Here is a 27357-nt window from a genome sequence, read left to right as displayed (position 1 = left end):
TTTTCCAGAGTCAATTAACCTTTTACCTGCTATTTTAGGCAATGGCAATAATAATTTTCTTTTGCTTATGAACAGGAAATATTTAAATACTAATGAAAGCTATAAAATTCATAAAAGCATAAAGAAAAATATTTAAATTGCTTATAATTCTACCACCCTTCCAAATAAATTACTTAAATATTATGGTATATTTCCTGTCATTACCTCAAATAAAAAAAGTTTGTCATTGCACATTGCTTTTCTCCCCTAGTTAATACTATATCACAAGTATTAGAAACTTTTAATAGCATAGATTTTAATAAATCATAATATTTTACCCTTTAGAAAACAGTCTCTTCCCCTCATTATTAGAGGTCTATACTACTTAGAATTTCTAATATAAATCATGTTGCAAAGACCATAACTGAACATAAAATGTGGTCAGAAATTTTTCCTTTCTTTGGCCTTTATTTTCCTTTCACGTATCAAAGCTTCTTCAAATTTGGGGCACCTGGGTGGCTCAGTGGGTTAATCCTCTGCCTTTGGCTCGGGGCACATTAGTCTCCCTGCTCAGCAGGGAGCCTGCTTCCTCCTCTCTCTCTGCCTGCCTCTCTGCCTACTTGTGATCTGTCTGTCAAATAAATAAATAAAATCTTTTTTTTAAAAACTTCAAATTTGTGTTTTATTGAATCTATCAGTTTGGGGGGATGATTTATTATACCTCTCTCATTCTAAGGAAGATGACATTTTTTTACATCTTTTGTCAAATTGCTTTCATTATATATTTTTTAGAATGAAATCTACAACAAATTCTTCCAGATTTTTCATTATTTTTTCTTTTAAAAAAGCAGTTCTTCCTTGTCACCTTAAGTTTTAAAAAATGTTTTGCACAGGGGTTCCTGGCTGGCTCAGTCAGCAAAGCAAGGGACTCTTGATCTCAGGGCTGTGAGTTATAGACCCATGATAGGTAAAGAGATTATTTAAATAAATAAATGTTTTTAAAAAGTTTTGCACAGTAGAATATTTAAAAACACATTAGGAAATCACATCAGAAATATTTCAGGTAAGAGTAATCAATGAATGAAATCACTGAGTTAAAGTTTAATGAGGAACAGGATATTTACATAGTCTCAAAGTATCTCTCCACAGATTACTTAATAACTTTATAGTGAAGAAATGGATCAAAGTTAATATCACCAGAATGGGGAATGACATCATGTGCATCCTGATGTGAGGTACTAAGAAAAATACAACATTGCTCATAGAGTATTACTGCTAAATATAATAAGCTGAATTTAATCGTGAGAAAATAACCACACAAATTGAGGAATATTCTATAAAATAACAGATACTTTTCAAGATGTTAATATAATGAAAGACAAAGAAAGGATGAGAAACTTTAAGCTGAAAAGAAGTATAAAGAAACATGACATTAGGGGCTCCAGGGTGGCTCAGTCAGTTAAGCATCTGCCTTCCAATTAAGTCACAATCCCAGGATCCTGGGATTAGACCCACATCAGGCTTCCGGCTCAACAGGGAGTCTGCTGCTTCTTCTCTCTCTGCCCCTCCCCTTGCTCATGCTCTCTCCTGCTCACTCACTCTCCCTCAATAAATAAATAAAATCTTTTTTTTAAATGACATTAAATTTCCCTGATAAGTAGTGATAATGAATATTTTTTCATTTGCCTTTTGGCCATTTGTATGTCTTCTTTGGAGAAGTGTCTGTTCATGTCTTCTGCCCATTTTTTGACACGATTATGTGTTTTTTGGGTATTGAGTTTGAGGAGTTCTTTATAGATCTTGGATAGATCTTTGTCTGTAGTGTCATTTGCGAATATCTTCTCCCATTTCATGGGTTGCCTCTTTGTTTTGTTGACTGTTTCCTTTGGTGTACAGAAGCTTTTTATCTTGATGAAGTCCCAAAAGTTTATTAGCCATCAGGGAAATTCAAATCAAAACCACATTGCAATATAACCTTACACCATTTAGAATGGCTAAAATCAATAGGACTGGAAACAACAAGTGTTGGAGAGGATGTGGAGAAAGGGGCACCCTCTTACACTGTTGATAGGAATGCAATTTGGTGCAGCCAATTTGGAAAATAGTGTGGAGATTCCTCAAGAAATTAAAAATAGAGTTACCCTGTGACTCTGCAATTGCACTACTGGGTATTTACCCCCAAAGATACAGATGTAGTGAAAAGAAGGGCCATATGTATTCAAAACAGCAATGTCTACAATTGCCAAACTGTGGAAAGAACCAAGATGCCCTTCAACAGACAAGTGGATAAAGATGTAGTCCATATATACAATGGGATATGATGCAGCCATCAAAAAGGATGAATACCCAACTTTTCTATCAACATGGACGGGACTGGAGGAGATTATGCTGAGTGAAATAAGTCAAACAGAGAGAGTCAATTATCATATGGTTTCACTTACTTGTGGTGCATAAGGACTAACATGGAGGACATTAGGAGAAAGAAAGGAAAAGTAAATTGGGAGAAACTGGAGAGGGAGACAAAGCATGAGAGACTGTGGACTCTGAGAAACAAACTGAGGGTTTTGGAAGGGGGGGAATGGTTGAGCCTGGTGGTGGGTATTAAGGAGGGCACATACTACCTGGAGCACTAGGTGTGGTGTATAAACAATGAATCTCAGAACACTGAAAAAAATAAAATTAAATTAAGATGTTTAAAAAAATGACATTAAATACAATGTATGGTCCTGGACTGGACCCTGTATCAAGAAAAAAAATCTATTAAAAGAATTAGTAAAACAATTAGAAATTTTGAGTATGGACTATATATAATAATATTGGATCAATTTTAAATATCCTAAATTTTTAAATTATATTGTGGTTATGTAAGAGAACACCTTTGATCTTAGGATATACACATGTTAGTATTTAGGTACTGCAATTTTCAAATGGTTGAATAAGAGTAATAATAAGAATATAATATGTAGTGAGTGCTGTGTGTATATGGAAAGAATTGGGGAATTCATTATTCTATTGTAACTTTATCTAAATTTGAAGTTTTTTGAAATAAAAAGTTTTTTTAAAAAATTAAGGCTACCAATGTTTTGTACAATATACACCATATAAATTACCTTTAAAGGATCCACAAGTTCCAAGGTATGTTTTAGGTATATTAGATTTGTTATCTTTGATTCCGCTGCATTAACCTATTAAAATAAAGATACAAATGTGGACACCATAAATATACAAGAATGGATTTTCTCTTGAACATTCTACACTTACCATACTCATACATTTTTATTTATCAACATACCCAGTACGCCAGCATAAACAGTAGTTACAGTTACTGATACATCACAATAAGCCTAGTGCACTATTTTCCTGGAAGTCTGACAATGAGAAGAGTTCACCTCATTGTATTCAACTTCCATTTCTACTTCAGCCCCTCGGGTCCAGCTTAACCTACAGTGGTGATAGGAGATAGAGTTCAATCCTGAGCAGTACTAAAGACTAACGTTAATTGAAGAAGGCACAAAGGGTATTTGTGAAAGATGATATTTGAAAAGCTTAATCTGAAACTCCCAGGCAGTTACAGAACAACACAAAGCTCCCTCACTGGTTCCTGTTTGCATGAGTAAAACAATTTTCAGAGTTCCAGTTGTCCAAATTAATTAGGTTTTCAAAATAAAGCAACATCAACATTTTTAAAATTTAATAAATAAATTTTTAAAAATTAAATTGTAGTATCTCTAGAACAAAAGAGTGGTATTAAACCTTGGAAAATGAAGACTATTTTGTGAATGGACAAATCTACCAATACTGACAAGGAGTTTTAGGATATTACATTATGATATAATAATGTATTTGATATAGTGTTCTTTCTTTTTGCAGTCTCCTGACCTATATCCCTATTGCACAATACCTAGACTGTTTGGTGACTACATCAACCAATTTAGAAGAAATGCCAAAATGAATGTTGCTAGCCCCAAAACAAGTTACTGCAGACTTTCTTACAATGGATCTCTGAAACTGGAAGATTAAAAATAAATAATATTCACCAAACAGAAGACAAATGTCACTCCTGTTACCAAAGGAGAATATCTTACAAAAATATCATTTTACCTTTGAAGAAGAACAAGACAGAAGGACTAACTCTAATAAATATCAGCCTATAATAAAGTTAGACCAATTAAGAAATGGTAGTATCAGCATAAGGACAAGCAGAACAATCAATGCAATAGAATAAGGAATCTAGAAACAGACTCAAACATATGATTTCAGCCAAACATTTCATTTATAACAACGGTTGACTAAAGAGTAATGGAGAAAGGACAGTTTTTTTGACAAATGGTGCCAGTTAGATTATGAATCTGTATGGAAAAAAAGGAAATGTGGTCCCTTCCTCATACAAATCAAAATACCAATTCCATATGGTCTAAATACAAGAGGTAAAACAATAAAACATCTAGAATATAACAAACAAGAGTATCTTCACTATCCTGGGTGTTCTTACCAACTTTAATAAATTTGATAACTAATGAATTACAGGGCCAAACTAAGAGCCAAAGTTATTTATATCTCTCCTATTGTCTGGCTTTTGCCAATGCACAGATTATCATATTACAAACCCTGCAATCACAAACTCCAATGTCTGTGTTTTGCTTCTTACTCACTAGGGGACATTCCCGCCTAATAACTACCGACTACTGTAGTAATGTTTTCCCCTCACTCCTTCTGACTTCTGACAATGTGACCCTATGTGGCATGATTTCTCCTCTCAAAATTATAAGTAATAAAAATCTTTTAATGGCCTCAGCCTCTCTATGTCATCACTTAGTCATTTCCATAACTTAAAATCCTCTGGGCACAATCAAGCCACTGGGGTAGGTAAAGACTTCTTATGCAGGATAAAAACCACCACAATAAAAGAAAAAACATACACTAGCCTACATTTAGATTAAGAACTTCTAATAAGGCAGAGAAAGACAATGAGGATCTTACTTATATGTAGAATCTAAAAACAACAAAACAAGCTCATAATGCAGAGAACACAATGGGGGCTGCCAGAAGTAGGCAGTAGGGGGTGGGTAAAATGGAAGGAGGTCAAACCTCCAGTTATAAAATAAATAACTAATGAGGATTTAATAGAAAGCATGGTGACTAGAGTTAATAATACTATATTGCATATTTGAAAGTTGCTGAGAGAATAGATCTTAAAAGTCCTCACCAAAAAAAAAAAAAAAAAAAAAAAAAATTAAGCATATATGGGGATGGGTGTTAAGTAGATTTAATGTGGCAATCATTTTACAATACATACAAATAACAAATCATTAAAAAAAAAAAAAGAAAAAGAACTTCTGGGGTGCCTGGGTGGCTCAGTGGGTTAAAGCCACTGCCTTCAGCTCAGGTCATGATCCCAGGATCCTGGGATCAAGCCCACATTGGGCTCTCTGCTCAGCAGGGGCCTGCTTCCCTCTCTCTCTCTCTGTCTGCCTCTCTGCCTACTTGTGATCTCTGTCTGTCAAATAAATAAATAAAATCTTTCCAAAAAAAAAAAAAAAAAAAAAGGAACTTCTATTTATCAAAAGGCACCATTGATCTAGGATAGGTTCTCCAAAAGCCAACTCAGAGAAATTAGAATTAGAGGACAAATTATTTATTTGAAAAGTAATTCCAGTAAGTACAGGCAAGAGAATAGGACAGGGCAGCAATACAAGATACACTGATGAGGAGGAGTCAAGATGGTGGAGAAGTAGCAGGCTGAGCCTACATCAGGTAGCAGGAGATCAGCTGGATAGCTTATCAAACCATTGCAAACACCTACAAATCCAAAGGGAGATTAAAGAGAAGAAGAACAGCAATTCTAGAAACAGAAAATTGACCACTTTCTGAAAGGTAGGACCGGAGAACTGAATCCAAATCAACGGGAAGATAGACCATGGGGGGAGGGGCCAGCTCCAGCAAACGGCAAACCATGGGAGCACAAAATCAGGACTTTTAAAAGTCTGCTCCACTAAAAAAGACAGTCTCTTCAGTAAATGGTGCTGGGAAGGGGCGCCTGGGTGGCTCAGTGGGTTAAGCCTCTGCCTTCTGCTCAGGTCATGATCTCAGGTCCTGGGATCGGGTCCCGCGTTGGGCTCTCTGCTCAGCAGGGGGCCTGCTTCCCCCCTCTCTGTCCACTTGTGATCTCTCTTTCTGTGTCTAATGAATAAATAAAATCTTTTAAAAAATAAATAAAATAAATAAATGGTGGTGGGAAAACTGGACAGCTGTGTAGAAGAATGAAACTCGACCATTCTCTTACACCATACACAAAGATAAACTCAAAATGGATAAAAGACCTCAACGTGAGACAGGAATCCATCAGAATCCTAAAGGAGAACATAGGCAGTAATCTCTTCGATATCAGCCACAGCAACTTCTTTCAAGATATGTCTCCAAAGGCAAAGGAAACAAAAGCGAAGATGAACTTTTGGGACTTCATCAAAATCAAAAGCTTCTGCACAGCAAAGGAAACAGTCAGGAAAACAGAGAGGCAACCCATGGAATGGGAGAAGATATTTGCAAATGACAGTACAGACAAAAGGTTGATATCCAGGATCTATAATGAACTCCTCAAACTCAACACACACAAAACAGACAATCATATCAAAAAATGGGCAGAAGATATGAGCAGACACTTCTCCAATGAAGACATACAAATGGCTATCAGACACAGGAAAAAATGTTCATCATCACTAGCCATCAGGGAGATTCAAATTAAAACCACATTGAGATATCACCTTACACCAGTTAGAATGGCCCAAATTAGCAAGACAGGAAACAACATGTGTTGGAGGGGATGTGGAGAAAGAAGAACCCTCTTCCACTGTTGGTGGGAAGGCAAGTTGGTGCAGCCTTTTTGGAGAACAGTGTGGAGATTCCTCAAGAAATTAAAAATAGAACTTCCCTATGACCCTGCCATTGCAGTCCTGGGTATTTACCCCAAAGATACAGATGTAGTGAAAAGAGGGCCATCTGTACCCCAATGTTTATAGCAGCAATGGCCATGGTTGCCAAACTGTGGAAAGAACCCAGATGCCCTTCAACAGATGAATGGATAAGGAAGATGTGGTCCATATACACTATGGAGTATTATGCCTCCATCAGAAAGGACGAATACCCAACTTTTGTAGCAACATGGATGGGACTGGAAGAGATTATGCTGAGTGAAATAAGTCAAGCAGAGAGAGTCAATTATCATATGGTTTCACTTATTTGTGGAGCATAACAAATAGCATGAAGGACATGGGGAGTTAGAGAGGAGAAGGGAGTTGGGGGAAATTGGAAGGGGAGGTGAACCATGAGAAACTATGAACTCTGAAAAACAATCTGAGGGTTTTGAAGGGGCGGGGGTGGGAGGTTGGGGTACCAGGTGGTGGGTATTAGAGAGGGCACAGACTGCATGGAGCACTGGGTGCGGTGCAAAAATAATGAATACTGTTATGCTGAAAATAAATTAAAAATAAATAAATAAATAAATAAATAAAGTCTGCTCCCCTGAAAAACATCATTCCAGAGGCTAAACCGGGGTGAAGCCCATGCAGGGCCAGCATGGCCCTAGGTCCCACAGAGTCACAGAAGGATTTGGGGTGTCTTAGTGTTGCAGGGCTCACAGGTATTAGACCGGGGAAGCCAGCGACAGAGATAGAGCGAGGAGTGAGCTCTCAGCTCACGGTTACCTTGAACCAGTCCCAGGCTGGGTGAGCTCGGCATGTGGCCAGAGGCCAGGGAGACAGGAGTGATTGGGCCCTTTTCTCTGAGGGCACACTGAGGGGTGTGGCCCCGAGCTCTCGGCTCCTCCGGGTGGGAGGACGGCTCCTCCATCCTCCATCCTCTGGAACTCTATGGAAGCGTTCAGGGGACATCACAATTCCAGACTTCAAGCTCTATTACAAAGCTGTCATCATCAAGACAGCAAGGTACTGGCACAAAAACAGACACATAGATCAATGGAACAGAATAGAGAGCCCATAAATAGACCCTCAACTCTATGGTCAACTAATCTTCAACAAAGCAGGAAAGACTGTCCAATGGAAAAAAGACAGCCTCTCAATAAATGGTGTTGGGAAAAATGGCCACATGCATAAAAATGAAATTGGCCCATTTCCTTACACCACACACGAAAATAGACTCAAAATGGATGAAGGACCTCAATGTGAGAAAGGAACCCATCAAAATCCTTGACGAAAACACAGGCAGCAACCTCTTCAACCTCAGCTGCAGCAACTTCTTCCTAGGAACATCGCCAAAGGCAATGGAAGCAAGGGCAAAAATGAAATATTGGGATTTCATCAAGATCAAAACTTTTGCACAGCAAAGGAAACAATTAACAAAACCAACAGACAACTGAAAGAATGGAAGAAGATATTTGCAAACGACATATCAGATAAAGGGATAGTGTCCAAAATCTATAAAGAACTTAGCAAACTCAACATCCAAAGAACAAATAATCCAATCAAGAAATGGGCAGAAGACATGAACAGGCATTTTTGCAAAGAAGACATCCAGATGGCCAACAGACACATGAAAAAGTGCTCCACATTACTCGGCATCAAATAAAAACCACAATGAGATACCACCTCACACCAGTCAGAATGGCTAAAATTGACAAGTCAGGAAATGACAGATGCTGGCGAGGATGTGGAGAAAGGGGAACCCTCCTGCACTGTCGGTGGGAATGCAAGCTGGTGCAACCACTCCAGAAAACAGCATGGAGGTTCCTCAAAAAGTTGAAAATAGAACTACCATATAACCCAGCAATTGCACTACTGGGTATTTACCCTAAAGATACAAACGTAGTGATCCGAAGGGGCACGTGCACCCGAATGTTTATAGCAGCAATGTCTACAATAGCCAAACTTTGGAAAGAACCTAGATGTCCATCAACAGATGAATGGATAAAGAAGATGTGGTATATATATATATATATATATGCATATATTCCTGCATAGTATTCCATAATGGAATACAATTGTACATATAGTATATATATACATATATACTATGTATATATACACATATATAATGGAATACTATGCAGCCCTCAAAAGAAATGAAATTAAAAGAAAAGAAATGAAATCTTGCCATTTGCAACGTGGATGGAACCAGAGGGTATCATGCTTAGTGAGATAAGTCAATCAGAGAGAGACAACTATCATACGATCTCCCTGATATGAGGGAGTGGAGATGCAACTTGGGGGGTTGGGGGGTGGAAGAAGAATAAATGAAACAAAATGGGATCGGGAGGGAGAGAAAACATAAGTGCCTCTTAATCTCACAAAACAAACTGAGGGTTGCCAGGGGCAGGGGGGTCCGGAGAGGGGGGTGGGGTTATGGACATTGGGGAGGGTATGTGCTATGGTGAGTGCTGTGAAGTGTGTAAACCTGGCGATTCACAGACCTGTACCCTGAGGATAAAAATACATTATATGTTTATTAAAAAAATAAAAAATAAAAAAATAAAGATGAAAATAAAAAGATACACTAATGATCCAGATATCGCTACTTGGACTGTGGCTCATTCCTGCTGGAGACCTCTCAGAGATGGTGTAGAGTAAGCTTCAGAAGCTATCTCCAGAGGTAAGGAAATGGTGTATTTATTAACCAACTCCAGTTCAGTAATGCACAGCAATACTGGGCAGTCACTTCCTGAATTCCCTCCAGTTTCTCATGTGGCTAGATAAAGTCCTCAGGTAGAGAATTTCAGCTGCTTACAGTAAAACTTCTCTGTACAAAAGTGAATGCCAAGGGATGTGGGTGGCACAGCAAAAGCATCTACTCCACATTACTGAGTAAAAAATCCAACTACAATGTGGGAAAAGATATGTGCAACACAGAGAACCATAAAGGAGTCATAAAAAGCTCTACAAATCAAAAAAGGAGCCAAAAAAGCTTTACAAATCAAAAAAGACTATAACCCAATAGAAAAATGGGCAAGAGAGTTGAACAACACTTTCACAAAAGAAGGTATCCAAATAGTCAATATATATATACAAAAGGACTGCAAACTCATTAATTATTAACAAAATAATTAAGACCACAATGAAATACCGTTAGCTACCAAACATTATGGCTCTCTGCCAAGATAATATTTTATAATAATAATATTTTATAATAATAATATTATAACTGATAATATTAGGTTTGGAGGAAGAGTAATGGGAATTCTCATACACTGCTGATGGGAGTATAAGTTGAAATGATAATTCTGAAAAACATTTTCACAAATATTTTGTCATTATCTACTCAAGTTGAAGATATTCATTCCCCATGACCCGGAAATTCCACTCCTAACTATGTGCCCAATAAAAACGTATGCACAATTATACTAAGAAACAATTATAATATTGTTCAGCAATATTAATTCTAATTTCTAGAAACTGTCAACAACTCAAAAGTCTAACAGTTAAATGAATAATGGTATATTCATATGGCGAAACATTATATACCAATAGAAATAAATAGAAATAAATGAGCTACAGCTAAAAGCAATAATATAATTAAGTCTCACAAATAACATTGGTGAGATGAAGCCACGTATTAAAAATACCCATGACAGGGCACCTGGGTGGCTCAGTGGGTTAAGCCGCTGCCTTCGGCTCAGGTCATGATCTCAGGGTCCTGGGATCAAGTCCCACATCGGGCTCTCTGCTCAGCAGGGAGCCTTCTTCCTCCTCTCTCTCTGCCTGCCTCTCTGCCTACTTGTGATCTCTCTCTGTCAAATAAATAAATAAATAAAATCTTTTTTAAAAAAATAATAAAATAAAATAAATAAAATAAAATAAAAATACCCATGACAGATGCCTCGCTGGCTCAGTTGGTTAAGCAGATGCCTTCAGCTCAGGTTGTGATCCCAGGGTCCTGGGATTGAGCCCCACATCAGGATCCTTGCTTGGCAGAGAGCCTGGTTCTCCCTCTCCCTCCTGCTCTGCCTACTTGTGCTCTCTCTCTATTCTCTCAAATAAATAAATAAAATATTTTTTAAAAAAATAAAAAGGTTTAAATAGTCTTTTCTTTAACTAAGTGAACTCTATACCCAGTGTGGGGCTTGAACTTATAACCTCGAGATCAAGAGTAGTATGCTCTGACTGAACCAGCTAGATGCCCCAGAAAAACCTGTTTAATATGAAAAATTTCATAATGTTGAAGGAAGTATTTTGAATGTTTGTAATAGAAAATATAAGCATTCTTAATGTAGTATATTAAAAGTAAGGTTATAAATATTATACAGAAAGAAAAGACATTCAGGTTAGTAAAAATAAGCCAGGTTTCTCATTGTCAGAGAGTGGAGATACTAATATTGAAGGTTAGAAGACTAAAATGAATCTTGGGATGTTGAATTGAAATAGAAGGTACTGGTGTGGACTCAGTTTTCAACTGCACAGATGGATATATATATACATAAATAATTAAATTTAATATGGAGATAAATATGTATATATTTATCCATTTACTAATAGATATACACTTATTCCTTAGCCATGAGAAGGTTTGGGAGCACTGACAACAGCAAAGAGTGTGCCCAGTGCCCAGATCTTGATTTCTAAATACCATATGCCTTTGAAACAAACCAAGGCTCCTGGGAGAAATGGCTGACTAAAAGGCTGGGCAGAGAAAGTAAAAGGAAAGCCTGGTTCATTTTTCTGAGCCAAAAGTGATAAAGCTCTCAAGAAATGATGGGCGTATTTCTAAAGTACTGAAAGACCAATTAAAAAGGGCTTGTGTTGGTCAAATCTAAACAATTTGAGAATCAAAATAAATGTTGGTAGTAAAGGACTATAACCAATTGAATAAAATATGAAACCAGGAGTCCATAGAGATTAAATAAAATGAAAATTTGATAAGAACCAGTGTATTTACAGAGTCTCAAATAACCTCCTCAGAGAATACTTAAAATTATATAAGGAAAATGGTAATTTTATAGTGCAGAAGGCTAGAGGACCCCACTTTAATCAAGTGCACAAAGTTAACATCATAGTGGGACAAATCAAAATCATGAGCCATCTGATAAGATATAATAAAAACACTGCCCATTTCTGTGGTATTCCTACCAAAGATATATTACCAGAATATAACAATGAGGAAAAACATCAGATAAACCCATACTGAAAGAAAACAACACAGAGCCATACTTTTCAAATGTCAAGATCACGACTGAAGACTAAATAGACAAAAAACTAAAGGTAATAATTGATTCTAAACTGAATCCTTTTCTATAAAGGACTATTGGCACAACTGGCAAAACTTGAATGGGATCCGAGGATTAAATGGTATTATCATTGTTAATTTCCTTACTTTCAAGGTTTATTATGGTTGAATAGAAGAATATCCTGTTTCTAAGAAATCCTCATTTATTTGGGAGTGATAGGGCATCATGTTGGCAACTTACTCTTACAAAAAAAAATAAGTTATTTGTAATATACTTGCAAATTTTCTGAAGGTTTGAGATTTTATTTAAATTTTATTTTCACTTTTTAAAAAGGTTGAAACAAAAAAATCTTACATGTTTCCAGAGAATGGGGGGGAGGGGAGGTGAGGAATGTCAGTCTAATCTAAAATTCAGAAAACCTCAATGGTTTCAACTTCTCAATAGGAACATTATAAGTTACAAGACAGTGGAAAAGTGTCTCCCAAATTCTGAAGGAAAATTCTTTCCTGACTAGAATTCTATTTTCAGGTAAGCTATCAATAACTTATGAGAGAATAATAAAACATTTCAGAAATGCAGTCTTACTTTTTTTTTTTCAAGATTTTATTTATTTATTTGACAGAGAGAGATCACAGGTAGGCAGAGAGGCAGGCAGAGAGAGAGGAAAGGAAGCAGGCTCCCTGCTGAGCAGAGAGCCCCATGTAGGGCTCAATCCCAGGACTCTGGGATCACCAACTGAGCCGAAGGCAGAGGCTTTAACCCACTGAGCCACCCAGGCACCCCAATGCAGTCTTACTATTGCTCAGAAAGTTAGTAGAGAATGTGTTCCACAAGAAGGAGAGAGTAAGCCAAAACAGAAGATTAGAAGGGACACAAAAAATAAGAGATCCAACATAAGAAAGTCAGGAAAAATGCTGAAAAGAAATTTGGGGTCACAGCTGTATACTAAACAAAGAGGGGCAACCAATACAGATTGGAACAGTTCATAAGCTTATGGAGGAGGCATCTTCAAGAAGTTGAATTTGATTTTCTACAGTGAATAAATATACCGAGAGCATAATACTGAGAGGGTATTTAGATAACTGGTGGAAATATCTATGCCTGAATTAGTGAAAGCACACAGTAAACCATACAAAAATAAGAACAGTTATTTATTCTGGAGAAAAAAACACAAAAAGTTATGGAAGCTCAACTCTGCGTAGAATGGATAATCATAATAATTTTGATCGAACTAAAATTATGTTGTAACCCTACAGGGTAAGGAGAGGTAAGGAAATGTCCATGTTTAGGGGAGAAGAGAAGAAAGAGAGCTAAATATTCATCCTCCTGCCAAGTAATTAGCACAGAATGTCAAAAGATATCATCAAGAAAGTAAAAAAAAAAAACAAAAAAACCCTAAGGAACAACAGAAAATATTTGCAAATCATATATCCAAAATAAGGAACTTATATCTATAATATATAAAGAACTCTTAAAACTCAATACTAAAAAGACAACCCAATTAAAATTTGGAAAATGTGGGGTGTTGGCATAGCTCATCCAGCTGAGCATCCAATTCTTGATTTCAGCTTAGGTCATGATCTTGGCTCAGGTCATGATCTCAGAGTCATGAAATGGAGCCCCAAATCTGGCTCCAGGCTTGACACAGAGCCTGCTTGAAATTCTCTTTCTCCCCCTGCCCCTCCCTGTACTCTCTTTCTAAAATAAGTAAATAAATAAATAAAATAGATAAATAAATAAAATCTTTTTTATTTTTTTAATAAAATCTTTTTTAAAACTGAAAAAGCATATGAATAAACAGTTCTCCAAAGAATATACACAAATAGCCAACAAGCACACAGAAAGAGGCTCAACATCATTAATCATCATAGAAATGAAACTTTTAAATGAGAGATATTACTTCACACACACTAGGATGCCTAGGAATCAAAAAGTGAGATAATAACAAGTATGGACAAGGATGTGGAGACATCAGAAACCTCACAGACTGCTGGTGGGACTGCAAAATCAGTCATTTTAGAAAACAGTCTGGCAGTTGGTCAAACAATTAAACATAGAATGATCATATCAGCAATTCCACTCCTATGTATATACCCACAATAAATGAAAACTTACATCCAAACAGAAGCTTGTACATAAATATTCATAAAAATGTATTCATGATAATCAAAAGTAGAAACTCAAATGTTCAACTGGCGAATAAAAGAAATGTGCTATATCTATACAATGGAATATTATCTGTCAATAAAAATAATCAAGATTAATATATGTTACAATATGAATTACCCTAAAAACATTATGCTAAATTAAATAGACAGTCACAAAATACTACATATTGTAGGATTCCATTTATATGAAACATCCAGCATGAACAAATCTATAGGGACAGATTAGTAAAAGCCAAGAACAAGGCAGGGAAGAAGTCTGAGAGGACGGGAAGTAACTGTTAATGTGTTGCTATTTTAGGGTGATGAAGATGTTCTAAAATTAACTGTACTAATTGTGATACAACTCTGTGAACACACTAAAAATTACCAAATGTTAAGCTTTAAATGGGTGAAATATTTGTGAATTCTATCTTAATAAAGCTGTTATATTTTTTAAAAATAATGGATTTATATGCAATATTTGCAGAAGTAAAATATATGACAATAGCCCAATGAGAAGGAATGGGGAATGGCTGCATACTATTGTAAAGTTCTTTTCTTTTTATTTCAGCTTTATTGAGGAACAATTTCCATATAAAATTATAACATATTTAAAGGATACGTTGTGGTGATTTGATACATACATTGCAAGGATTCCCACAATTAGTTACTTAACATATCCAGCTCCTCAATTTGGAGGGGAGTAAGAACTTTTAGGTTCTACTCTCTTAGAAAATATCAATTATACAAGATAGTATTACCAACTATAGTCACCATGTATTACCTTAGATTCTCAGAACTTATTCAGTTTACAGTTGAAAGTTAAACCTTTTACCAACTTCTATTTCCCCCACACCTCATTGCCTCCCTGGCAATCACCTTTCTAGCCTCTATGACTTTGGTCTTTGTGTGTTTGTGCAGTCCACATGTATGTATGTATGTACCTATGTATGCACATATGTATAGACTTACTCAGATTTCATATGTAACTGACATCATGCATTTAAATTTCACATATAATTGATAATATACAGTATTTATCTTTATCTTTTTTTTTTAAGATTTTATTTATTTGTCAGAGAGAGGGAGAGAGAGCGAGCACAGGCAGACAGAATGGCAGGCAGAGGCAGAGGGAGAAGCAGGCTCCCTGCCAAGCAAGGAGCCCGATGTGGGACTCGATCCCAGGATGCTGGGATCATGACCTGAGCCGAAGGCAGCTGCTTAACCAAGGCGTCCCTATTTATCTTTTTCTATCTGGCTTATTTCAATTGGCATAATGCCCTCAAAGTCTATACATGCTGCTGATGGATTTCCTTTCTAATAGTTGCATAATATTCCATTATCTGTATGTGTAGGCGTGTATTTGCGTGTATGTGTGTGTGTATTATATTTTCTCTATCCATTCATACATCAGTGAACACTTGGATAGTTTCTGTATCTTGGTTACTGTGAATAACACTGCAATGAACATGGAATTATCTTCTTGAGGTCCTATTTTCACTTTCTCTAGGTATATACCTAGAAGTGGGACAGCTGGATCATATGATAGTGCTATTTTTAATTTTTTGAAGAACCTCCATATTGTTTTCCATGTTGACTATACCAATCTACATTCCTACCAAGAGTGAACAAGGTTTCCCTTTTCCTTGCATCCTCATCAACACTTGTTATCTTTTGTCTTTTTGATGAGAGCCATTCCAACAAGTATGAGGTGATAATTCCACCAGAACACTTCTGCATTTTCCTGATGATTACTGATGTTGGGCACATTTTCATATACCTATAGGCCATTTGAATGTCTGCTTTGTCAGTGTTTCTGCCCATTTTAAAATCAAAAAAAAATTTTTTTTTGCAACTGAGTTGTAGGAGTACTTTACATATTTTTAATATTATCTCCTTAGCAGATATATGAGTTGCAATTATTTTCTCCAATTCTGTAGTTGCCTTTTCATTTTGTTGATCATTTCTTTTGCTGTGAAAAAGATTTTTAGTTTATTTTTGCTTTTGCTACCAATAGAGTATGGTTCTTATACCATATGTGAAGTGATGTCATATTACTTGAAGGGGTACTGAATTCAGCTAAAGATGTATACTTCCTAAAGCAACCACTAAAATATCAAAATAAGGAGTTCTAATAAATCAATAAAAGATACAAAATAGGGTCATAAAAAATACTCAATCCAAAAGAAGGCAAGAGAAAAGAAAAAGGGGAATAGATGAAATAAATAGAAAAAGGAGTAATATGATAGCAGATTTTATCAAAACATACCAAAAATCTCATTAAGTGTAAATGAAATGAACACCCCAATTACAAATAAGGTATCTTCTGATTGTATACAAAAAACAAGATCCAAATATTTGAACTATTTGGAATATTCCAAATATAAGAAAATATATATCCAAATATAAGAAATATTCCAAATATAAGAAACCCACTTTAAATATAAAGACACAAATAAGTAAAAAAAAAAAAAAAAAAAAAGTAAAAGTTGTATCGTGCCAGCACATCAAAAGAAAGCTGGAGTGGATATATTAATATTAAACACAGTAGATTTCATAGCAAAAAAAATATTACTAGGGAAAAAGGGTCATTTTATAATGATAAAGCAGAAAACACAGTAACCTTAAATGTTTATACACTTAATAACAGAGCTCCAAAACACTATTTTTTTAATTTAAATTCAATTAGTCAACAATAGTAGTATATCATTAGTTTCAGATGTAGTTCAATAATTCATCAGTTGCATATAATACCCAGTGGTCATCACATCACCTGCCTCCTTAATGTTTAATTATCCTACCCCCATTAGCAACCCTCCAGCAAACCTCAGTGTTTCCTATAGTTAAGAGTCTCGTGATTTTTTCTCCTTCTCTGATGACTTCCCATTCAGTCTTCCTTCCATCCCCATATGATCCTCTGCACTGTTTGTTATAATCCACATATGAGTGAAACCATAAATTGTCTTTCTCTGACTTATTTTACTCAGCATAATACCCTCCAGTTCCATCCATATTGCTGTAAATGGAAGTATTCATCCTTTCTGATCACTAAGTAATATTCCATTGTATATATATACTACATCTTCTTTATCCATTCATCTGTTGATGGACATCTGGGATCTTTCCATAGTTTGATTATTGTAAAAACTGCTACTATGAACATGGGGTACATGTGCCCCTTCAGATTACTACACCTGTATCTTTGGGGTAAACACCTAGTAGTGCAATTGCTGGGTCATAGGGTAGCTCTATTTTTAACTTTCTGAGGAGCCTTCATACTGTTTTCCAGAGTGGCTGCACCAGCTTGCATTCCCACCAACAGTAAGAGGGTTTCCCTTTCTCTGCATTCTTGCCAACATCTGTTGCTTCCTGACTTGTTGATTTTAGCCATTCTGACTGGTGTGAAGTGTTGTCTCATCATTATTTTGATTTGTATTCCCCTGATGATGAGTGAAACTCAGCATCTTTTCAAATGTCTGTTGTCCGTTTGGATGTCTTCTTTGGAGAAATGTCTGATCATGCCTTCTGCCCATTTCTTGACTGGATTTTTTTGGGTTTTGGGTGTTGAGTTTGATTAAGTTCTTTGTAGATCTTGGATACTAGCCCTTTATCTGATATGTCATTTGCAAATATCCTCTCCTACTCCATAGGTTGCCTATTAGTTTTATTGAATGTTTCCTTTGCTTCATATTTTGACTAAATCCCAAAACTTGATTTTTGCTTTGTTTCCCTTGCCTCAAGAGATATATTTAGCAATAAGTTGCTGTGGCCGAGGTCAAAGAGGTTGCTGCCTGTGTTCTCCTCTAGGATTTTGATGGATTTCTGTCTCACATTTAGGTCTTTCATCCATTTTGAGTTTAATCTTGTGTATGATGTAAGAAAGTGGCCCAGTTTCATTCTTTTGCATGTGGCTGTCCAATTTTCCCAACACCATTTGAAGAGACCTTCTTTCCGTTGAATATCATTTCCTGCTTTGTCAAAGATTAGTTGACCATATTGTTCACGGCCCACTTCTGGCTTCTCTATTCTGTTTCACTGATCTATGTATCTGTTTTCCTGCCAGTACCATGCTGTCTTGATGATTACAGCTTTGTAATATAGCTTGAAGTCCAGCACTGTGATGCCACCAGCTTTGGTTCTTTTTTTCAAGATTGCTTTGGCTATTTGGGATCTTTTGTGATTGCATACAAATATTAGGATTATCTGTTCCACCTCTGTGAAAAATGTCAATGGCATTTTGATAGGGATTCCCTTGAATGTGTAGATTCCTCTAGGTAGCATAGCCATTTTAACAATATTTATTCTTTCAATCCATGAGCATGGAATGTTTTCCATTTCTTTGTGTCTTCCTCAATTTCTTTCACAAGTGTTCTATAGTTTTTAGAGTACAGATCTTTACCATTTTGGTTAGGTTTATTCCTAGCTATCCTATGGTTTTTGGCGCAGTTATAAAGGGGATCAATTCCTTAATTATTCTTTCTTCTGTCTCACTGTTAGTGCATAGAGATGCTTTGACTTCTGTGTATTGATTTTATATCCCACTACATTGCTGAATTCCTATATGAGTTCTAGCAATTTCTAGGTGGAGTCTTTTGGTTTTTCTGCATATAGAATCTTGTCATCTGCAAAGAGTAAGTTTGATTTCTTCTCTGGCAGTCTGAATGTCTTTTATTTCTTCTTCTTGTCTCATTGCTGAGGCTAAGACTTCTAGTACTATGTTGAACAGTGGTGAGAGTGGACATCTGTGTCGTGTTCCTGATCTTAGAGGGAAAGCTCTCAGTTTTTCCCCACTGAGAATGATATTTGCTGTGGGCTTTTCACATATGGCTTTTATGATATTGAGGTATGTTTTCTCTTCATCCCTACACTGTGGAGAGTTTTAATCAAGAAAAGATGCTGTACTTTTTTTTTTAAGATTTTATTTATTTATTTGACAGAGAGAAATCACAAGTAGACAGAGAGGCAGGCAGAGAGAGAGAGAGAGAGGGAAGCAGGCTCCCCGCTGAACAGAGAGCCCGATGGAGGACTCGATCCCAGGACCCTGAGATCATGACCTGAGCTGAAGGCAGTGACTTAACCCACTGAGCCACCCAGGCACCCAAGATGCTATACTTTTTAAATGCTTTTTCTATGTCAATTGAGAGGATCATATGGCTATTGTCCTTTCTTTTATTGATGTGGTGTATCACGTTGATTGATTTGGGGATATGGAGCCACCCTTGCATCCCAGGAATAAATCCCACTTGGTTGTGCTGAAGAATCCCTTTAATGTGCTGCTGGATCCTATTAGCTAGTATCTGGGTGAGTCTAAAACACTTTAGATAAAAACTGGTATAATTTCAAAGAGAAGGGATAATGAGTTAAGATGGCAGTGTAGTAGGAGGACCCTAGGATTGCCCTGTCCTTTGAAGACAGATACATAAGTGTCTGAATACTGACAATTTCTGAATACTCAAGAAATTGATCTGAGGACTGATAGAATATACTGCACAATGAGGGAGAGAAGAAGCCCCTTTGAGGAAGATAGCAAGTATGGAGCCATGGTTTGGGAGAGAAAATGATTGCAGGTGTTGTGAAGGGGAGGGAGCCCTTGTCACAGAGAAAATCAAGAGAGAGTGGAGTGCACAGGGATAAACACAAAGAGAACACTTCCCCAAAGCCATTGGCTGGAAAAATCAAAGGGGCTGAATTTCCTAAATTTTTACACCTAGCAGGGTTCAAAGACTTCAGTTTTAGAGGTGTGGGATAGAGACCCGAGGAAGCTGTACTTCTCCTGGAGAGGAGGCAGGCAAACAACCCCGGGGCAAACTGCATGATCTGAGGAATGCCTAAGGGCCATGAGGAAAGACTGTACTTTTTGGAGAGCATCTGTGAGAGGCAGCATTGCCTCCCAAGGGACAAAAGAACAAGCAGGGACCATCTTCCTCTCTCACCCTTCAGCATAGGTGCAGAGACACCTTCTGAGGGTGGCTAACCTGGATATTGGGACTTCACTGTGCTTTACTCCAAAATCCACAGTCCTGCACTCTGGACAATGGCTCTTCAGGATCAAACCTGCATCAGTCCTAGCTTGGTGAGACCTTTTCCCACAGGAAAAGAGCAGATGTCTGCCACACCATATCCCTAAAGTTTGGAATTTTAAAACTCAGCTGACCTGGCTATGGTGGAGCCCGAGGTGTGTTGTGCTGCTCTAAGCAGGCAAGAGACCCAAAGACAGATAGTGTGAAATCAGTGCTCTGAAAAATATCTGTGACACACAAGAGGAAATTACTCACTCCTCTGAAAGTAGTAAGCATAGACTCCCCTCTCCAGGGACAAAGAGGCAGACTGACACTATTTTCCACCCCTCACCCCTCACCATAAACAAACTTCAGTAAACAGCATAGCACCAACAATGGCTGCCTACCCTGCTTATCCCAAGTCCTACCATCCTGCACTCTGCTGGGACTGCCTTTCTCTGGCAAGTGTGCCTAACAACCCTCCTCCAGAAGACCAACACAAACCTCCACACACACTGTGTCTATTGACTACAAGGTTCTACAAAGCTTTAGTACTAGAGGAAATAGAATATGACATAAAATTATGTAAAATAATGAAGCTGAACAAAAGAGAAAGAAAAATTTTGGATCTTGGAAGCAGATATAGGAAACTCAGTGACTCCATCAAACATAATAACATTCTTATCATAGGAGTCCCAGAAGAAGAAGAGAGAGGGAAGGGAGCAGAAGGTTTATTGGAGGAAATTATAGCTGTAATTTTCCCTAATCTGGGGAAGGAAACAGACATCCAAATCCATGAGGCACAGAGATTTCTATCAAAATCAACAAAAGCAGGTCAACACCAAGACACACTGTAGTTAAATTTGCAAAACATACTAATTAAGAAAAAAAAAAAAATCCTAAAAGCAGCAAGACATAAGAAATGAAGTCCCTAACTTACAAGGGAAGACCAATAAGGTTAGCAGCAGATCTTTCACATAAAATAGCACGATATATTCAATGTGCTCAATGGGAAAAATATGTAGCCAAGAATACTCTATCTCACAAGTCTATCATTCAGAATAGAAGGATAGATGGTTTCCCAAATAAAAACTGAAGGAGTTCATTACCACTAAACTAGCCTCATAAAATACATTAAATGGGTCTCTGAGTGGGAAGGAAAGGCCAAAAGCAACAAAGACTAGAAAGGAACAGAGAAGATCTTCAGGAACAACAATAGAACAAACAATAAAATGGTACTAAATACGTATCTGTCAATAATGACTCTGAATGCAAATGGACTAAATGCTCCAATCAGAAGACAGAGCGTGTCAGAATGGATTAAAAAAATCCTCCTACATGTTGCCTGTAAGAGACTCATTTAAGTCTAAAAACAACTGCACATTGAAAGTGAGGGGATGGAGAAATATTTACCATGCAAATAGACATCAAAAGAAAGCTAGAGTAGCCATACTTCTATCAGACAAACTAGATTTTTTTAAAAGATTTTATTTATTCATTTGACAGACAGAGATCACAAGTAAGCAGAGAGGCAGGCAGAGAGAGGAAGAGAAGCAGGCTCTGCTGAGCAGAGAGCTGGACTCGCGGCTCAATTCCAGGACCCTGAGATCATGAGATCTCTGAGACCTCAGGACTCTGAGACCCTGAGCCGAAGGCAGAGGCTTTAACCCACTGAGCCACCCAGGCGTCCCTCAGGCAAACTACATTTTAAACCAAAAACTGTAACAAGAGATGAAGAAGGACACTATATCATAGTAAAGGAGTCTATCCAACAAGAATATCTGATAATTGTAAATATTTATGCCCTCAAATTGGGAGCACCCAAATATATAAAACAATTAATAGGCCTACCTCAAGAAGCAAGCAAAATTTCAAATAAAACCCAAACTTATACCTAAAGGAGGTTAACAAAGATCAACAAATGAAGCCTAAAGCCAACAGAAGAAGGGAAATAATAAAGATTAGAGCAGAAGTAAATGATATAGAAAAAACTAGTAGAACAGATCAATGAAGCTAAGAGCTAGTTCTTTGAATGAATTAATAAAATTGATAAAAACTTAGCCAGAGTTATCAAAAAGAAAGTTATACAAAAAGAAAAGAGTTATACAAAAGTTACAAAACTTTTTGTTTGTATACAAACAAACAAACTTTGTATACAAAAGTTGTATACAAAAAGTATACAAAAGTTGTATACAAAAGTTATACAAAAAGAAAAGAGAAAGACCCAAATAAAATCACAAATGAATGAAGAGAGATCACAACTAACACCACAGAAATTATAATATTTTTAAAAATTATAAAAAATCATAAGCCAACAAATCAGACAATCTGGAAGAAATGGATAAATTCCTAGAAATGTATAAACTACAAAAACTGAAACAGGAACAAATAGAAAACTTCAACAGACTAATAACCAGCAAAGAAACTGAGTCAGCAATAAAAAAATTTCCCAACAAACAAAAGTCTAGAGCCAGACGGCTTCACAGAGGAATTCTACCAAACACTTAAAGAAGACAATTCCAAAAAATAGAAATGGAAGGAAAAATTCCAAACTTATTTTGAGGCCAGCATCACCTTGATTCCAAAACCAGACAAAGTCTCCACTAAAAAGGAGAACTAAATGCCAATATGCCTGATAAACAGAGATGCAAAAATCATCAACAAAATACTCCCAAACCAAGTAAAATAGTACATTAAAAGAATCACTTACTACTATCAAATGGGATTTACTCCTAGCCTGCAAGGGTAGTTCAATATTCACAAATCAATCAACATGACACACCATATTAATAAAAGAAAGGATAAGAACTATATGATCCTCTCAATTGATGCAGAAAAAGCATCTGACAAAGAACAACATCCATTCATGATAAGAACTCTTAACAAAGTAGGAATAGAGGGAATATACCTCAACATAATAAAGGCCATATACAAAAAACCCACAGCTAATATCCTCAATGGGGGAAAACTAAGAGATTTTCCTTGACAATCAAGAACAAGACAATGATGTCCACTCTCACCACTGTTGTTCAACATAGTACTAGAAGTCCTAGCCTCAGCAATCGTACAACTAAATGAAATAAAAAGCATCCAAATCCACAAATAAGACTAAGTGTCCCACTTCACAGATGCATAGAAAAACCTTTCTGCATAGAAAACCCAAGACTCTACCCAAAAACTGATAGAACTCATAAAGGAATTCAACAACATGGAAGGACATAAAATCAATGCACAGAAGTCAGCTGCATTTCTATATACGAACAATGAGACAGAAGAAAGGGAAATCAAGGAACTGATCCCATTTACAACTGCACCAAAAACCATAAGATACCTGGGAATAAACCTAACAAAAGAGGTAAGGATCTGTACTCTGAAAACTATAAAACACTGATAAAAGATGTTGAGGAAGACATAAAGAATTGGAAAAACAAAACAAAACAGAATTGGAAAAACATTTGCCAGCTCATGGATTGGAAGAATAAATACTATTAAGATCTCTATACTACCCAAAGCAATCTACACATTTAATGCAATTCCTATCAAAATACTGCCAACATTTTTCCAGAGTTGGAACAAATAATTCTAAAATTTGTATGGAACTACAAAAAATCCCAAATAGCCAAAGCAATCTTGAAAAAGAAAAAGCTAGAGGCATCACAATCTGGACTTCAAGTTATATTACAAAGCTATAATGATTAAGATGGTATGAAACTGGCACAAAAACAAACACATAGATCAATGGAACAGAAGAGAAAATCCAGAAACGGACCCTGAACCCTATGATCAACTAATCTTCAACAAAGTAGGAAAGAATATCCAATGGAAAAAGGATAGTCTCTTCAATAAATGGTGTTAGCAAAATTGGACAGCCACATGCAGAAGAATGAAACTGAATCACTTCCTTACACCAAACATAAAAATAGACTCAAAATGGATGAAAGACCTAAATGTGAGACAGGAATCCATCAAAATCCTAGAGGAAAACACAGACAGCAGTCTCTTTCACCTCCGCAGTAGCAACTTCTTGCTAGACTTATCTCCTGAAGCAAGGGAAACAAAAGCAGAAATAAACTACTGGAACCTCATCAAGATAAGGCTCTGCACAGCAAAAGAAACAATCAACAAAACTAAAAGGTAACTTTCAAAATGGAAGAAGATATTTGCAAATGACATATCTGATAAAGGCTTAGTATCCAAAACCTATAAAGAACTTACCAAACTCAGCAACCAAAAACCAAATAATCCAGAAAAGAAATGGGCAGAAGACATGAATAAACATTCTTCCAAAGAAGACAGACAAATGGCTAAAAAACACATGGAAAGATTCTCAAGATAAGTTTTCATCATAGAAAGACAAAATAAAACGAAATGAGGTATCACTTCATACCAGTTAGAACAGCTAAAGTTAACACACAAGAAGCAGTAAGTGTTGCTGAGGATATGGAAAAAGTGATAATCTCTTTCACTATTGGTCGGAATGCAAATTGGTGCAGCCACTCTGGAGAACAGTATGGAGGTTCCTCAAAAAGTTAAAAATAGAGTTATCCTATGCCCCAGCAATTAAACTGCTAGGTATTTACCCAAAGTATATGAAGATACTGATTCAAAGGGGTACATGTACCCCAATGTTTATGGCAGCATTATCAACAATAGCCAAATTATGGAAAGAGCCCAAATGTCCATCACCTGAAGAATGGAAAAAGAAGAATTGGTGTATATACACGTGTATATATACCCACAAAATATAATATTACTCAGCCACAAAAAAAGAATGAAATCTTGCCATTTTCAATAACGTAGTTGGAGCTAGAGAGTATTATGCTATGTGAAACAGTCAGAGAAAGACAAATTCCATATGATTTTAGTCTTATGTGAAATGTAACAAAACAGATGAACCTAGAGGGTGAAAAAAAAGAGGCAAACCATAAAACAGACTCTTAACTATAGAGAACAAGTTTAGAGTTATTGGAGGGGAAGTGGGCAGGGGGATGAGTTAAATGGGTGGTGGTTATTAGGGAAGGCACTTGTGATAAGCACTAGGTATTGTATGTAAACGATGGATCATTAAATTCTACACCTGAAACAAAATTGCACTGTATGCTAAGTGGAATTTATTTATTTTTTATTTGGTTTTTTTTTTTTAATTTGACAGAGAGGGACACAGCGAGAGAGGGAACACAAGCAGGGGGAGTGGGAGAGGGAGAAGCAGGCTCCCGGCTGAGCAGGGAGCCCGATGTGTGGCTCCATCCCAAAACCCTGGGATCATGACCAGAGCTGAAGGCAGATGCTTAATGACTAAGCTAACTAACTGGAATTTAAATAAAACTTGAAAAAGAAAAATTATGAATGACAGAGGAGGAAATGGTTTTGAACTTTGTGTAAGCAAATTAATAGTACATACAGAGTGTCCACTAAAAAAACAAAACAAAACAAAAAAGAACTTCTAAGAGAAATAGACACATCCACATTTATAGCTGGAGTTGTCAGCAACCTCCTTCAATAACTAATAGAACAAATAGACAAAAAATACAATAAAAATATAGAAGACTTAAAGAGGGGAGACCGGATGGCTCAGTCAGTTAAATGTCTGACTTGATTTTGGCTCTAAGTCATGATTTCAGGGTCATCAAATTGAGCCCCACAGTGGGTTCTGAGCTCAGCAGGAAGTCTGCTTGAGCTTCTCTCTCACTGTCCTTCTGCCCCTCCCCCCATTCATACTCTCTTGCTGTCTCTCTCTAAAATAAATAGATGAGCTCCTGGATGGCTCAGTTGGTTAAGTGAACAACTCTTGATTTTCAGCTCAGGTCATGGTCTTGGGGTCGTGGGATTGAGTCCCTCATAGGGCTCTGTGCTCAGTAGGGAGTCTGCTTCTCTCCCTTTCCAACTCATGCACTCTCTTCTCTACTTCCCTCTCTAAACTAAATAAACAAATCTTTTTAAAAAAATTAAACAAATAAATAAATCTTAAAGGAACTAAAAGGACTCAATATTTCAATCAACTTGAACTGACTGACATTCACGGAAAACTCCACCCAAAAACATACATTGTTGTCAAGCATACATGGAATATTTCCAAGAAGGATCATATTCTGGGCCATAAAAACAAGAGTCAATAGACTGCAAAGGATCCATATCAGACTAACATACATCCTTGACCAAAATGGAATTAAATTAGAGATCTGTAACAGAATTACATCTGGAAAATTTCCAAATATTGGAGACTAAATAACACACTTCTAAATAACCCATGTCAAAGAAGAAATTAAAAAGGAAATTAGAAGGTATTTTAACTTTTTTTAATAAAAAACACAACATATCAAAAACTGTGAAATATAGGGGCACCTGGGTGGCTCTGTCAGTTAAGCGTCTGCCTTCACCTCAAGGTGAAGATCAGGTCATGATCCCAGGGTTCTGGGATAGTCCCACATCAAACTCCCTGCTCAGTAGGGAGTCTGCTTCTTCCTCTCCCCCTGTTTGTGCTCTCTTTCACTTTCTCAGTCCCTCTCAAATAAATAAAATCTTTTTTTAAAAATTGTGAAATATAGGGGCACCTGGGTGGCTCAGTGGGTTAAGCCTCTGCCTTCAGCTCAGGTCATCATCTCCAGGTCCTAAGATCGAGACCCGAATCAGGTGCACTGCTCAGCAATAAGCTTGCTTCCCCCTCTCTCTCTGCCTGGCTCTCTTAAAAAAAAAAAAAAAAAATTGTGAAATATAGCTAAAGCATTACTCAGAGGGAAATTTATCACACTAAATAACCATATTAGGAAAGAAAAAAGGTCTCAAATTGACCATCTCAGCTTCTACCTTCAGAACCCTGAGAAAGAAGAGAAAATTGAGCACAGAGTAAGCAGAAGACAGAAAAAGAGAAAGAAAAATAAACCATAAAACAGCATAAAACAGACTCTTAACTATAGAGAACTGAGGATTACTGAGGATTACTGTAGGGGAGGTTGATGGGGGATGGGTTAAATGGTGATGGGGATTAAGGAATGCACTTGTGATGAGCACCAGGTGTTGAATAGAAGTGCTAAATCATTAGATTGCACATCTGAAACTAATATTA

At 36.8% G+C, this 27357-nt stretch overlaps 1 protein-coding gene across 1 annotated transcript in view; it reads right to left on the bottom strand.

The window, feature by feature from the left end:
• Nucleotides 1–27357, bottom strand: part of MSH4 (mutS homolog 4) — a 104889-nt gene that overhangs the window by 34905 nt on the left and 42627 nt on the right. The window contains exon 9 of the mRNA XM_004758171.3: nt 3090–3164. Coding sequence (XP_004758228.1) covers nt 3090–3164 — 75 coding nt within the window. The remainder of the gene's footprint in view (nt 1–3089; nt 3165–27357) is intronic.

This window comes from Mustela putorius, unplaced genomic scaffold, assembly GCF_011764305.1.
Source record: "Mustela putorius furo isolate JIRA1106 unplaced genomic scaffold, ASM1176430v1.1 tig00003853_pilon_pilon_pilon, whole genome shotgun sequence".
Classification (NCBI taxonomy): Eukaryota; Metazoa; Chordata; class Mammalia; order Carnivora; family Mustelidae; genus Mustela; species Mustela putorius.
Note: the sequence above shows the minus strand (reverse complement) of the source record. Positions and strands in the feature narration are given on the sequence as shown.